The sequence below is a fragment of the Chelonoidis abingdonii genome, chromosome 7 (assembly GCF_003597395.2).
Source record: "Chelonoidis abingdonii isolate Lonesome George chromosome 7, CheloAbing_2.0, whole genome shotgun sequence".
Lineage (NCBI taxonomy): Eukaryota > Metazoa > Chordata > Testudines > Testudinidae > Chelonoidis > Chelonoidis abingdonii.
The window spans coordinates 66408343-66422197 of NC_133775.1; the positions used below are offsets into that span (position 1 = coordinate 66408343).

General features: G+C 50.8%; 1 protein-coding gene across 1 annotated transcript; it reads left to right on the plus strand.

Annotated features, from left to right (window-relative positions):
- The first annotated feature begins 211 nt into the window (after nt 1-211).
- On the plus strand, nt 212-13575 carry LOC116827585 (flavin-containing monooxygenase 5-like). Its single transcript, XM_032785250.2, has 8 exons — nt 212-384; nt 4061-4249; nt 4684-4846; nt 7621-7763; nt 9418-9617; nt 10136-10488; nt 11404-11476; nt 12280-13575. Exons 1-8 carry the CDS (start codon nt 244-246, stop codon nt 12623-12625), a joined length of 1608 nt encoding a protein of 535 aa, XP_032641141.1. The 5' UTR covers nt 212-243; the 3' UTR covers nt 12626-13575.
- The last annotated feature ends 280 nt before the right edge of the window (nt 13576-13855 follow it).

Below are 13855 nucleotides of genomic sequence, written 5' to 3' on the forward strand. Positions count from 1 at the left end.
GTTAGATCTAAAGGCTTTTGGGCCTCCCTTAGCAAGCAGCCTGAGGCCTTGGGCAGGGTCGGGTTTTCCCTATCACAAAGAACAAAGCCATTTCTGGGAAGGATTCCTTTGCTGGTCTGCTCAGCTTATGAAGAAGCTGTAGGGATTCTTCCTGAGGTAAAGCTGTAAGTCACGTGAAAAGAAGAGGCACGTTTTCCCTTCCCAGGATACCTCCACAACTCTCAGCGCCTCCTACTGAGACAGATGGCCATGGCCAAGAAGAGGATTGCAGTCATCGGTGCTGGATCCAGTGGACTGTGCACCATTAAATGCTGTTTGGATGATGGGCTGGAGCCCACCTGCTTTGAAAGAAGTGAAGATATTGGCGGGCTCTGGAGGTTCAAGGTAGGTTTGAGTTCATCATGAGTGTAGGTGCTTTTCTGAATTATTTATTATTTGTATTGCAACAGCACCAAGCAGCTACGGTAAAGCATCAGGACCCTCTTGTGCCAGGTGCTGTACAAACCCAGAACAAAACGACAGTCCCTGCTCCAAAGAGACTGCAATCTAAGTATCAAACCGTATCATTATTTCTACCAGATGAAAGCCCATATTGTCACACAGGTGTAATTCCTGAAATCCCCATGTATGTAAAAAGACAAAAATGGCTGAGAAATTTAAAAGCAGGACAGTAACAGACTGTCTGTTGCAGTGATGTCTGAACCTGGTGATAGTGGGAACAAGAAGAGCTCTCTGCCATGCTTGTAGCTGTTCCCATCACTTCACACTGACACAGCAGACATTCTAGGGTTCACAGTGACAATCCTGGACTCTTATTATATACAGAGTCCCTTGGGTGTGTGCAGGTATTAACAAGGTCTGTGCCCAGAGGAGGTTGCAGGGTAACATAGTTGCTAGCGAGGGTCTTTTCCACCCATCTGGAGCATACAGTCACCTCACCCAGAGTGCAATTATGGCTCTGGTTTAGGGCCTGATCCAAGGCACATTGAAGTCAGTGGAAAGACTCCCATTGATTTCAATGGGCCTTGGATCAGGCCCGTGCTTCTGACGATCAGGTTGCCAGGAGGCTGGAGGGGAAGGACCAGCACAGAGGGGTTTCAGCTCATAGTGAATCCTTTAGGCTGGAGAAGAACAAACCAGACTTATCCAGAAATTGGACAACGTTCCTTTCACAGGCGAGTGAAGGCTTCTTCCCACTGAGCTGGTGCCAGAATCCGCAGGCTCCCTTCAGACAGGGGCCCCATCCTGCTCCCACTGAATTCAGTGGCAAAACATTGACTGAGGTCCAACGAGGCACAAGGAGGCGGGAGTCCACAGCGGTGACAGGCTTCCTCTCCAGCCTCCTCTGCCCCAGTGAACTTCTGCTGCATGGCTCACCCTCACCAGGCCATTGCAGGGCTGCCTGCCTGCACACGCTGATTGCAAATCTCTCTCCCTGCCACACTGTAAACGTGGGTGGCTGGGGCTCGACCCTCTCTGGGGAGGAGGGGAGCCATGCCGGGCCACTCCACTCTGGTTGGTCCGGGAAACTAGCCCAGCGGTCCTTGCGGTGCTTGTCCGTCCGGCGGGCAAGAGGCTCAGGCCCTCTGGCAGGGCTGCCGTACCAGCCGCGAGGCACCGGGCCCTACGCCAAGGCAGACAGCAAACACAGAGTCAGTAAGCTCAGGCCTGGGTCAGGACTGAGTAGTATCAGTAATAGACTAAGGTCCAGCCCTAGATCAGGGCGGGTAACAAACGCTGAGTCAGTAAGCTCAGGCCTTTCGTCAGGGCTGAGCAACAGTAACAGTTCTAAAGGCCCAGCCCTAGGTCAGGGCAGGTAACAAACGCTGAGCCAGTAAGCTCAGGCCTTTTGTCAGGGCTGAGCAATGGTAACAGTTCTAAAGACCCAGCCCTAAGTCGGGGGGGTAACAAACACTGAGTTAGTAAGCTCAGGCCTGTCAAGGTATTTTCCCCACTTTGAACTTTAGCATCCAAAAAGTGGGGACCTGCATGTACCCTTCTAAGCTTAATTCCTAGCTTAGATCTGATAACACTGCCACCAGCCAAAATATAGTGTTTGGCACACTTTCTGTTCCCCCAAAACCTTCCCTGGGGAAAGCAAGACCCAAATCCCTTGGGTCTTAAAACCAGGAGAATTAAACCATCCCCCCTCCTTTCCCCCTCCCAGACTTTCCCCTCCCTGGGTTACCCTGAGAGGCTACATGATCCAATCCTTGGATCTTAAAACAAAGAGAATTAACTTCCCCCCACCAATCCCTGGTGAGTCAGACCCAATCCTTGGTTTTAAACAAGGGAAAAATCAATCAGGTTCTTAAAAAAGAAGCTTTTAATTAAAGAAAGAAAAGTTAAAAATTATCTCTGTAAAATTAGGATGGAAAATGTTTACAGGGTAGTCAGATTTATATAGCCTAGAGGGACTCCTTCCCCCCTAGCCTGAGATTCAAAGTTACAGCAAACAGAGGTAAAACTCCTTCCAGCAAAATACACGTTTGCAAGTTAAGACAACAAACATAAGACTAATCCGCCTTTTCTAGCTAGTACTTACTATTTTGAAATATGAGACACTGATTCAGAAAGACTGGAGAAACCTGGGGTGCACGTCTGGTCCCTCTTAGCCCCAAGAGCTAACGAACAAAACAAACAACACAAACAAAGACTTCCCTCCACCAAGATTTGAAAGTATCTTGTCCCCCGATTGGTCCTCAGGTCAGGTGTCAGCCAGGTTCACTGAGCTTCTTAACTCTTTACAGGCAAAAGAGACATTAACCCTTAACTATCTGTTTATGACAAGGCCTTTGGTCAGGGCTGAGCAACAGTAACAGTTTTAAAGGTCCAGCCCTAGGTCAGGGCGAGGCAGCAAACGCTGAGGCAGTAAGCTCAGGTCTTTGGTCAGGGCTGAGCAACAGTATCAGTCATCGGCCTCCTCAGGCCAGGGAGAGGGGGAATCTGCCACCCTGGAGTGGGGTGGCAGGGGAGACGCAGGCCCTCCCACTCCACTGCATCCCAGCCCAGGGCCCTAACAGAGGCTGTCACTCTGCTGGTCAGTCAGTGGGGATCCTGGCCGCAACTCACTGACATAGGCTCCGACAGCTCCGCAGCCTGACTGGGGTCGGCTACCCCTGGGCTGCTTCCGTACTGCCCCTCGGGACCTACCTGGGTCCTAGTGTCGGCCTCTGAAGGGTCCACGAGCTTAGGCTTATCACGACCAGGGCTGGGTGGTAGGTCCGGGAATTCCGCGGGATAGTCGGGCCAGGGTAGCACCAGCGGCTCTTCCGAGTAGCAGCAGGCGCGGGGAAGCCCTGTCAGCAAATCCGGGTAGCAGGGGCGGGGAAGCTCCGGCAGCTCCTCCGGGTAGTGAGCGCAGGGAGGATCCGGCAGCTCCTCCAAATAGCGAGCACGGGGAAGCTCAGGGAGCTCCTTCTAGTATCAAGCTCAGGGGAGCCAGTCTGGGCGGCTCCCCTGGGTCGCCGGAGTCTCCCAATCTCGAGCTCCCTGAGGTATGTCTGATCTCTCTGGCTGTTGGGGCCTGACTGAGATCTGAGGGCCAGCTTTTATAGCTCCAGGTCACCACCTGACCCTTTGAGGGGTGCGCTCAGAGCTCCATAGCTCCGCCCACTCTGATCTCCGGTGGGGCTCGACCCTCTCCGGGGAGGAGGGGAGCCATTACACACACCCTTGGTGTGGATCATTCACACCGTCACAGGGAGACAGGGACATCCTGGCAAATGCCACCAGAAGTGGTGGTCCGGAGGGTGTGGTGTCAACACAGGGCATGGAGGGTGTTTGTGTGTGGCCAAGAGGTGAGAATGGGGTGATGGGGGCTGAGGCTGTGCATGCAATGGGGATGGGGTAAAGGGAAAGGCATGTGATGTGTTGGCAGGGTGAAGGAAAATGTATAGGATGCTCAAGGTGTATTTCTGCAGAGTAGGGAGGCTGCTACGGCAACATCTGTATTAGGGGAGATTACGCCACCTGTGGCTTCATGCCGCCTTCATTGCTACAGCTTTACTTTCCAGAGTCAATATTCAAAAGTAATGTCCATGTTCTCTCACTCCTGCAGGAGAATCCCGAAGAGGGCAGAGCCAGCATCTACAAATCTGTCATCATCAACACCTCCAAGGAGATGATGTGCTTCAGTGATTTCCCCATCCCAGATGAGTTCCCCAACTACATGCACAACTCCAAAATCATGGAGTATTTCCGTATGTACGCCGACCACTTCGACCTTCTGAAATATATCCGCTTCAAGGTGAGGCGAGCTGGCCCAGCGAGCAGGGGTAGGATTCTGCGTGTGTGTGTTAGTGTGTGAGTGTGCATGTGCATGCACGGGTGTGCAAGACCTGGGTGAAAGAATCCCCTCCGATGAGGAAACATCTCACACTCATGCAACAAGGAGAGCTGGAGGAGCTGTTCTGGGACCTCCTTTTGTCTGGGGGCTGCCTGGACGAAGTTACCGCCCAGGTCCAAGGAGTTGCTGCAGCCCCATTCCCGGTGGGAGCCAGTGAATCCACAGAGGCCATGAGGCAAAACCCAGCAGAGCCCAACTGACCTCCTGCTGCTGGTCCCAGCTGTGCGCTGGCCTTGTGCTTCCTGGCTGGGTTTCTGACTCAAGCACGGGGAGGAGGTTAGTGTCAAGGATGAAATTCCCTGGTGCCAGCTCTGTGAGTGCCTTTTTCCTTCCAGACAACTGTGATCAGTGTGACAAGGCGCCCAGATTTTTCCTCCACGGGCCAATGGGACATTGTCACGGAGTCCAAAGGGAAGCAGGAGTCGGCCGTCTTTGATGGGGTCATGGTGTGCAGCGGCCATCACACCAATGCCCATCTGCCACTGGATTCTTTCCCAGGTACGTCGCAGAGCGGGAAGGGAAAGGGCCTTAGCTGAGTAGTGACTTTCCAAAGGGATAAGCAGAGGGAAAGCAATGAGCACGTGTTCCTGGGCTGGTCCTGGGACACACATGAGTCCTGGGCTGGACTCATGGGCCTCTAGCAGTCCCTTCCAGCCCTACAATCCTAGGGTTCTATGATTATCCACTGTAACCACGGAACTGCTGCCAAGCTTGTCAGCCACCGCCTGGCGCTTCTCCCATTTCAGGGGTATGCCAGTGCATGACAGCAGCAAAGGAGCTGCACAAGATGGCAGCCCAACAGCCCCCTGCGACACTGAAAGGTGCAATTCAGAGCACACAAAGCCCAAATGGTTACGTAGCTTCCAACGCCATAGGCAGCACAGCAGATACAGCGAGCCACTCAGGAGCATGCCAGAGGGGGGAGAAGAGCACATACAGCAGTCACATAGCTCTTTGGCAGTGGTTCTCAAACTTCTGTATTGGTGACCTTATGCCCCTTCCCATCTGCCACTCCAGCTATTCAGAACCTCTGGTGTTACAGCCACAGACCAACCGGTGCTGTGTGAAATTTAATACTGCAAAGTGCAAGGTCATGCACTTAGGGGCTAAAAACAAGAATTTTTGCTATCAGTTGGAAGAGACAGGAGGAGAAGAAAGATCTAATAGTGGTTGATCATGGGATGACTGAGCTGCCAATGTGATGTGGTTGTGAAAAAGGCTAATGCAGTCCTAGGATGTATGCAAGATACTTCCAGTAGAGACCAGGGAATGTTAGTGCCATTATATAAGGCACTGGTGAAACCTTATCTGGAATACTGTGTGCAATTCTGGTCCCCAATCTTTAAGGAAGATGTATTCAAACTGGAACAGGTGCAGAGAAGGCCTACTAGGATGATCAGAGGAATCTTATGAGACAAGATTCAAAGAGCTTGGCTTTTTTAGCTGAACCAAAAGAAGGCTGAGAGGACATACAATTGCTTTCTATAAATACATCAGAAGGATAAATACTAGGGCGGGAGAAGAGGAGTTACTTAAGTTTAAAACAGGTTTAAAACAAATAAAAGGGAGTTCTTCTTCACACATCACACAGTCAACTTGTGGAACTCCTTACCTGAGGAGGTTGTGAAGGCTAGGACTATAACAGCGTTTAAAAGAGAACTGGATAAATTCATGGTGGTTAAGTCCATTAATGGCTATTAGCCAGGATGGGTAAGGAATGGTGTCCCTAGCCTCTGTTTGTCAGAGGATGGAGATGGATGGCAGGAGAGAGATCACTTGATCATTGCCTGTTAGCTTCACTCTCTCTGGGGCACCTGGCATTGGACACTGTAGGTAGATGGATCCTGGGCTAGATGGACCTTCGGTCTGACCTGGTACGGCCGTTCTTATGTTCTTACGTTAAGTGCCAGTGTGGACACAAGAACAAATGCATATAAACTGGCCATCAGCAAGTTTAGGCTTGAAATTAGACAAAGGTTTGTAACCCTCCGAGGAATGAACTTCTGGAAGAGCCTACCAAGGGGAGCAGTGGGGGCAAAAACCTAATTGACCTCAGGACAGCGCTTGATAAGTTTATGGAGGAGATGGTATGATGAGACTGCCTACAATGGCATATAGCTGCTACATGACTGCTAGCAGCAAACATCTCCAGTGGCTGGTGATGGGACACTAGATGGGAGAAGTTATAAATAGAGAATTATTTCCCAGTTGTCTAGCTGGTAGGTCTTGCCCACATGCTCAGGGTTTAACTGATCACCGTATTTGGGGTTGGAAAGGAATTTCCCTGCAGATCAGATTGGCAGAGACTCTGGCAGTTTTTTCACCTTCCTGTGCAGCACGGGCCATGTGTCACTTGCAGGTTTAAACTAGCGTAAATGGTGGATTCTCTGTAACTTAAGCCTTTAAATCATGATTTGAGGACTTCAGTAACTCAGCCAGAGGTTATGGGTCTATTACAGGAGCAGCTGGGTGAGGTTCTGTGGCCTTTAGTGTGCAGGAGGTCAGATTATATGATCATCATGGTCCCTTCTGGCCTTAAAGTCTATGAATCTATGCTGGGGGGAGGAGGGAAGACTTCTCTGAAAGCTTGACTGCTGCAACAGAGTCTCTTGTCTTCGTTTTGCTCCTTCTCTACTTTGCTCCTCGTCCCCACAGCCTCACACTCTCTTATTACTCTGAGGCAAGGCTCCAATCTACACACCAGCTCCTTTACACTGGGTACATGGCCAGAGCAGTGTAGAGTGCTCCAAAAGGCCCAGTCCCAGCTGGGGGACAGTTTCCCTGGTGCAGGCACTGCAGAAGATGGCTAAAGGCTGCCCTCCAACAAAGAGGCTTGTATAATCCCTGGCTTGGGAGCGAGGGAGGGGGGCATGCCAGAGGTCAGGCTGACAGTGGGGTTAGCCTCAGGGTGGAGATGTAGCTTGCAGCACTGTGGCTAATAGAGGAACTGGGGAACTGCCATGACTTAGATAGATTGGGGCATCTCCAGCCCCACAGAGCAGCTCAGGGTCAGGAAGGTGGAACAGTGACTTCAACCTGTCTTTGCTCCACTCTTCCTCTGAGATGATGGGTCTGTGGTGCACCGTTTAGAGGTGCAGCCCAGAATGCCATTCTGGTCCCCACCCACACAGTCTCCCCTAAACAGAGGATTCCCCCTCACTGTTTGTGTTGAGCTCCAGAACCACAATGTTCAAGTGGGCAAAGACACAGGCCAAACACACTAGCTCATCTCTAGCACTCAAAGCCTGAGCTGCTCCACTCTCTCCTGGCAGGGATTGAAAAGTTCAAAGGCCGCTACTCCCACAGCCGGGATTACAAGAATCCTCAGGAGTTCTCGGGGAAAAGAGTCATTGTGATCGGCATCGGCAATTCGGGAGGGGACCTGGCCGTGGAGCTCAGCCATGAAGCTGATCAGGTTTGGCTCTAGAGGCATGGCTCTACGTTCATGGCACAGTGCAGCACCCCGCACCTCACTGGGCTAATGGCAGCAGCCCCAGCCAATACACCGCACCACCACACAAACCCCAGAAACTCCCAAACTAAATGCCTGACCCAACCTCTGCTGAAGTCAATGGATAGACTCCCATTTGAAGCAGCCCCTAACTGCAGAGAGGAGATACGGAGGTTTATACAGTTCATCAGAGTTGGTATCAAAGTGTCATCATGGGCAATCTGCGCTTACCAAGTAGATGTAATGGAAATAGGGAATTGCCTACAGCTGTTAGTTGTACGGCAGCTGCCGTCTTGCCCTAGAGCAGGGATGGAAATGGGCCCTTCTAGATCTACACTCCACCAGGAGCTAGAGAGACCAGTGCTACAGCTAGGAACTGTAGCAGAATCCTAGCCACTGTAGATAGGGTACAAGGTAGGATACAATGCACGCTGACCAGCACGTTACCCACAATGCTGTGCCCTGCTCTCAGAGTACCATGTCCCACTTCCTCATTCGCTCATCTGCCCCTGCCTACCTGTACCTTGCATAAAGTCAGGGGGAGGCACCCACAGCGACATCCCTACCAGCCGTGCAGGGGACCAGAGATGGCAGGAAATCAGATGTGGCCAGGGAATAGCTGGGTAGTGTGTTGCAAGATGACAGGAGCCTCCATGGTTTGAAGACTGGAGCAGTTGCTTCAACACAAGAGGGTTTGGGCACAAGTTGCAGGGAAAATAAATGCAGAGGAAGGAAACAGAACTATGAGCTGACGAAGAAAAAGGTGGCGAAGTTTAACAAGGAGAACAGGGTCTCCAGTACCCAGAGCCATTTCATAGCTGGCCCAGCCACCTGCCCACTAGCAGCCCAGCATTCCCCAGGGCATCCCAGAGGATCAGTGTGTCTAGCAGTGACAGGATGCACAGCAAAGGTGGAGGGTCAGGAAAGGTCCCTGTAAAGAGACGTCGCCCCCTATGAGAACGTACAAGTATGTCTGAGATAAGGGTACTGACATGGAAGCATCTGCCAGTCCTTTCCAAAGCTGTCCCAGGCCCTAGACTAAGGATGGCCACTCCCTTCTCTGGGTGCGTGGCAGATGTCCAGCAATGGGGTAGCATAGGCAGTGACACCACAAGCCCACAGATAGCAGTGCGGTGTCGACCCTGAGAACTGGCTGCAACCTGCTAGGCAGGGAGCAGACAACTCCTATGTGCAGCCTGCTCTGTTACACAGCCAGGGACCAAGGTCACAGCTCAGTGAGGTTCCTCACAGTCCCAGTCAAGCTCCTCTCTCTGAGATCCCCATAACCTCCAGTGAGACTACAGCTGGGAGTCAGAGGCAGGGAGATGTCAGTGGAGATCGTGCATGGGGGGGATGCCGGTGGGAACCAGGGCCGAGTGGGCAGGGATAAAGATTGAAACTGTCAGCTCTTTGGGGCAGGAACATCCCTCACAATGTGGCTGTACAAGTGGCCAGCACACTGGAGCTCTGATCTCAACTGTGGCCTATATTACTCACCCTATTGCAGATAATAACTTATGACAGTAACAATCTCTGCCAGTGCCATGAAGTGCCAAATAGCACAACTCAGGACAGTATGTGTCAATGTCCAAGAGAGCTGTCTTTCTCCACTCTCTAGGTCTTCCTCAGCACCAGGCGTGGGGCGTGGGTTCTGAATCGTGTTGCGGAGCAAGGGTACCCTCTGGACATAGTGCTCACCACCAGGTTGAAAGCCTTTTTCAAGCAGATGTTGACTACATCCATGGTTAACCAATGGGCAGAGAACAGAGTAAATGCAAGATTCAACCATGCACACTACGGTCTAAGGCCTCAGCACAGGTACTTTCAAACACATGGAATATTCCCCTCAGCCTGCTGGGGTAGGATGGCAAATCGTAGGAGTTAGATATAAAAGACCTAGGTCCTGACTTTTCCCTTCCACCATCACTGGACTTGGGGAAGGTGTGGGAGGGTGATTTTATATTTCCTGTGTTCTGGCACCAGGCAGGACCCGACCCAGCTGTCAGTGTATGTTAGAGCACCCTCAGAGCCTATGCCCTCCTTCCTGTGACGATTGGGAAGAATGGCCGTAGTGCGGTGCCTCCTGCCTGGGGATAATCTCAGGGGGCTGTTTCTACCCCCTTTAAGGGCCTGTTATGCTACTGGAGCCATAACAGACACCAAGCAACTTCAAACAGCCTTTTGCACTCATGCTGCTAGTAACATGGCTGTGCTGTCTGGGCCAAATTCTAGTAACAGAGGAGAGGAGATCTGACCATCACACTCATCCTGCCCTGCTTTCAGAGGTATGCCATTTGTCCAAACAGATCTTGACATACCTTCTCTTTGCCATGCAGGATTATAAGCCAGCACCCAACCATCAACGACGAACTGCCAAACCGCATCATCTCTGGCAAAGTGCTGGTGAAACCAAACATCAGGGAGTTCACTGAAACTGGCGCCATCTTCGAAGATGGCACCAGAGAGGAGGACATTGATGCAGTTTTCTTCGCTACAGGATACAGCTTCTCTTTCCCCTTCCTCCAGGATTGTGTCAAAGTGGTCGAAAACCAGGTCTCCCTGTATAAATTCATCTTCCCTCCTCACCTAGAGAAGCCAACTCTGGCTTTCATTGGTCTCATCCAGCCACTGGGGGCCATCATGCCCATCGCAGAACTCCAGAGTCGCTTGGCCATACAAGTGTTCAAGGGTATGTGAACCAAAATGCAGGAAATAGCCTGAGGCCTCTGGGTTATAGAGCTCTCTGAAATCCTAAGCCTGTGTTAGTAGAGGGCCTTTCTGGATTGGCATGGTACTAGCCAAGTTCAGCAGAGCTGTGCAGTCCCTGGGCTGGTGTTGGGTGGCAGACAATAGCCGCATGAGTGTCATGATGATGAGCCAGCCCATATCCCTCTCCACCATAGTGCTGTTTCAATCCCAAGTATTCCAGGATGGCTGCTCTCCAAGTGGTTGGGCCTTCACTCATTCTGTTTTGGAAGCATGGAAATGTTGTGATCCCAGGAAAAGGGGGAGAGGAGTCACAGGAAGTATCGAAGCTGTGGAGAAGGAATCTCAACTCTAGATCTAGGCAGGTCCTGATAAAGATAGACAGGCTTGTTGACAGCAATTCCAGGCCCCAGGGCAGAACAGTCAATGGGCCTGCAGGCCTGGCATGGTGTTGCCACATGGGTGCAGAGCTGGACCATGTGCAGCGGCTGGTGCACACACGCACAAGCCACACCCATGCAGACACGGTCCACTTGATATTTGAACTGTGCTGCACTTCTGCTGGCTGGTGCCCAGCGAGCTGCTGCTGGCTGTGCTGCTGGTACCCCTGGGAAGTTGCTCCCTTTGCACTTTCCCCTGTTAGCAGGCCTGAAGGTAGACTGTCTAACTGCCACGTCTCTCACAGACTCAGGCTGCCCACTGGGCTCCACAAGCTCCAAGCTCTGGAACTTTGGGGACACAAAGTCATCGCGGCATTCCCAGCCCAGGGTGCAGTGCTTTCTGTAGGAAACAACAACTTCCCCCATTCCTCACACACAGAGCTCTCTCTGGACATGGCTGATTCCCTTCTGAAGGAGCCAGACACATCTCTGCTCATACTCTGGCTTTTCTCTTCTAGGGCTGATCAAGTTGCCCACAGAAAGCGACATGATGGCCAATATTACACAGGAGAAAGACGAAATGTCAAAACGGTAGGAACCTTTACGTGAAGTAATAATTACTGGGCATGTTTGGAAGGAGTCTTTCTCTGAGGATGTCTTAAGTTTCTATCATTCTCTAAAATACCTCCAATGTGTCATCAATTTGTTGTAAAGAGTCTGGTATTTCCAGTCTTAGCTCTTTTCGTTAAAATTTATCTGGAAACATTTACTTGATCTGGAATTGTTCTCCCATCTCTATCTTCCTTCTACACATAATCATGACAAAAAAGAACAAGATTAAATAATAAAATTATAACTGTAGAAAACTTAGCAATTCGATCCTCATCCCTATCCCCCAGATTGTGGCTGAATCTAGCAGTGAATAGGGGAGAAAATCCTGTTTCAGCCAAAACAAAGAGATAAAGATTCACTCTTTCTATAGATATCCCCCACCTGGAGATAAGCCTGTCGGATCTTCTGGCATTCGAGCCCCACATTAGGCACCACTTTTAAAACCAATATATATGGGACTGACAGTGGAGTTTGAAGACAGGGCTTTCAGTGCTACATGCACATAGCTTACCAGTTGAGCAAACTCCATTAGCAGCCTTTTAAATCTCTTCTGGTGACCTGTCATTAGAAGGGGACAAAGACACTTATACCCACCTGGCATGGATTATGACTGCATATGGAATTGTGACCCAGCTTTTCCTTTAATTCCAGTTATAGTGGGAATTAATTCCAGAGGAGGAGATTCTTCAAATTTGGTGCCCCTAAGGAATGTCATGTTCTGGTCAGTGCAGTCTCCATTTTATCACGCTACAAGGCACCTACACTTCTCTCTCTTATTTCAGGTATGTGAAAAGCCAGCGCCACACTATCCAAGTGGATTATGTTGAATATATGGATGAACTTGCCTGCTTGGTAGGAGTCAAGCCCAACCTGCTGTCTCTCTTCCTCACGGATCCAAAGCTCGCCATGGAGGTTTTCTTTGGCCCCTGCACGCCGTACCAGTACCGCCTGAGAGGGCCAGGGAAATGGAATGGAGCCAGGAAAGCCATCCTGACTCAGAGAGAACGGATCATTAAACCTCTGAAAACTAGGGCAGTGGGAGATTACACCCACCACACCTCAATGCCCTATTTATTTAAGATAGTTGGTGCTGTGGCTCTCTTTGCTATAATTTTTGCTTACTTTTAAATGCTTGTTCTCTACATAGGAAAAGGGGATTATGTAAAATGTGATTATCTGGTTTCTGTTGGTTTCTAATTTTCTCCCTGCAACTTTACCACACATCCAGTGTAACCATCCATTACCACTCGTGTGTGGAGAATTTCCTCCCTCTCAGCTATGGCTGTTGATTATTTTATCTGCTGGCACTGTCTGCTGTTGTGGTAGAGATCTTTGATTCCATTAAATATTCCTTAGGCTGCTAGCTGTTATGATTATAAAGGCCACAGACAGGCACAGGTGGTAATAGTTCAGAAGTTTAAGTGGGCCATTGTGACATGAGACATAACCAGTCACCACCCTTCCTCTATAGGTAATCTGGATGCAATAATTCCATTGGTTGTAATGTCTCAGCAGCAGGAGGGAGACTGGACACATATGGCAAGAGTTCTCTGTGGTAGGCTACTGGGCCAAACTCTCACTGCTCTTTTACTAGTTGCTTGGCCCCTTGCTTGTTTGGGCACCAGTGCCTGAAATGGCACTTCTGCCTTGGATCTACTGCACACTGAGGTGGTGCTGCCAGGGGAATTGAGGAAGGAGCACAGGGAAAGCCCTTAAACTGCAGAGACATTGGGATTGAGGGACTGGACACAGTGTTAATGAATGGGTGTAAATGTAACGGAGTGTGGGGTTTAATCCAGAACAGTCAGGGGTTGTTCCATCACTTGCTCTGTAGCCTTGAGTACCTCACAATGCTTTGTTGTTGTAGCTCACAGCCTGGGATGCTCATTGCCACCCGACAAGCATGCAGATCTCATCCTTTGTGTCTTGTGCTAGACAGCCCTGGTTCAGCAGCTCTGACCCCAGAAGCCTGTCTACAGTCCCTCTCCGGCTTCCACCAGCCTTCATTACAACCAGCAAGGTGGCCCAAACACACTCCCAGTCCTGAATTTCCCAAGCGGAAGGGGGTGCTGGACAGTAGGGAATCTGTGGGTGGGGGAGCTAGGCAGGGGTATGGTGTGCAGGGTGCTGTGCAGTTGTGGTGGGAGGTCAGTGGGAGGAGTCTCTAGGCATGGGGTGCTGAGCATAGGGATCTGTGGGGGAAGTCTCTGGGTAAGGAGGCACTGACATAAGGGCAGGGCACTGGGCAGGGGGGCAGTGTGGAAGGGGCACGCTGGCAGCGCAGGGCTGGTTGGTCATTCTACCTCGAGATGCAGGCAAGGGAGGCAGGCAGCCAATCAGAGGGGGATTCCTCTGCAT

Excerpts from the sequence above, each read along its gene's own strand:
- LOC116827585 (XM_032785250.2), top strand. The coding sequence starts at position 244 with ATGGCCATGGCCAAGAAGAGGATTGCAGTCATCGGTGCTGGATCCAGT. Across the intron at positions 7,764-9,417 it reads TCAGCCATGAAGCTGATCAG|GTCTTCCTCAGCACCAGGCG; the intron begins GTTTGGCTCTAG and ends TCCACTCTCTAG. Across the intron at positions 10,489-11,403 it reads GGCCATACAAGTGTTCAAGG|GGCTGATCAAGTTGCCCACA; the intron begins GTATGTGAACCA and ends TTTCTCTTCTAG.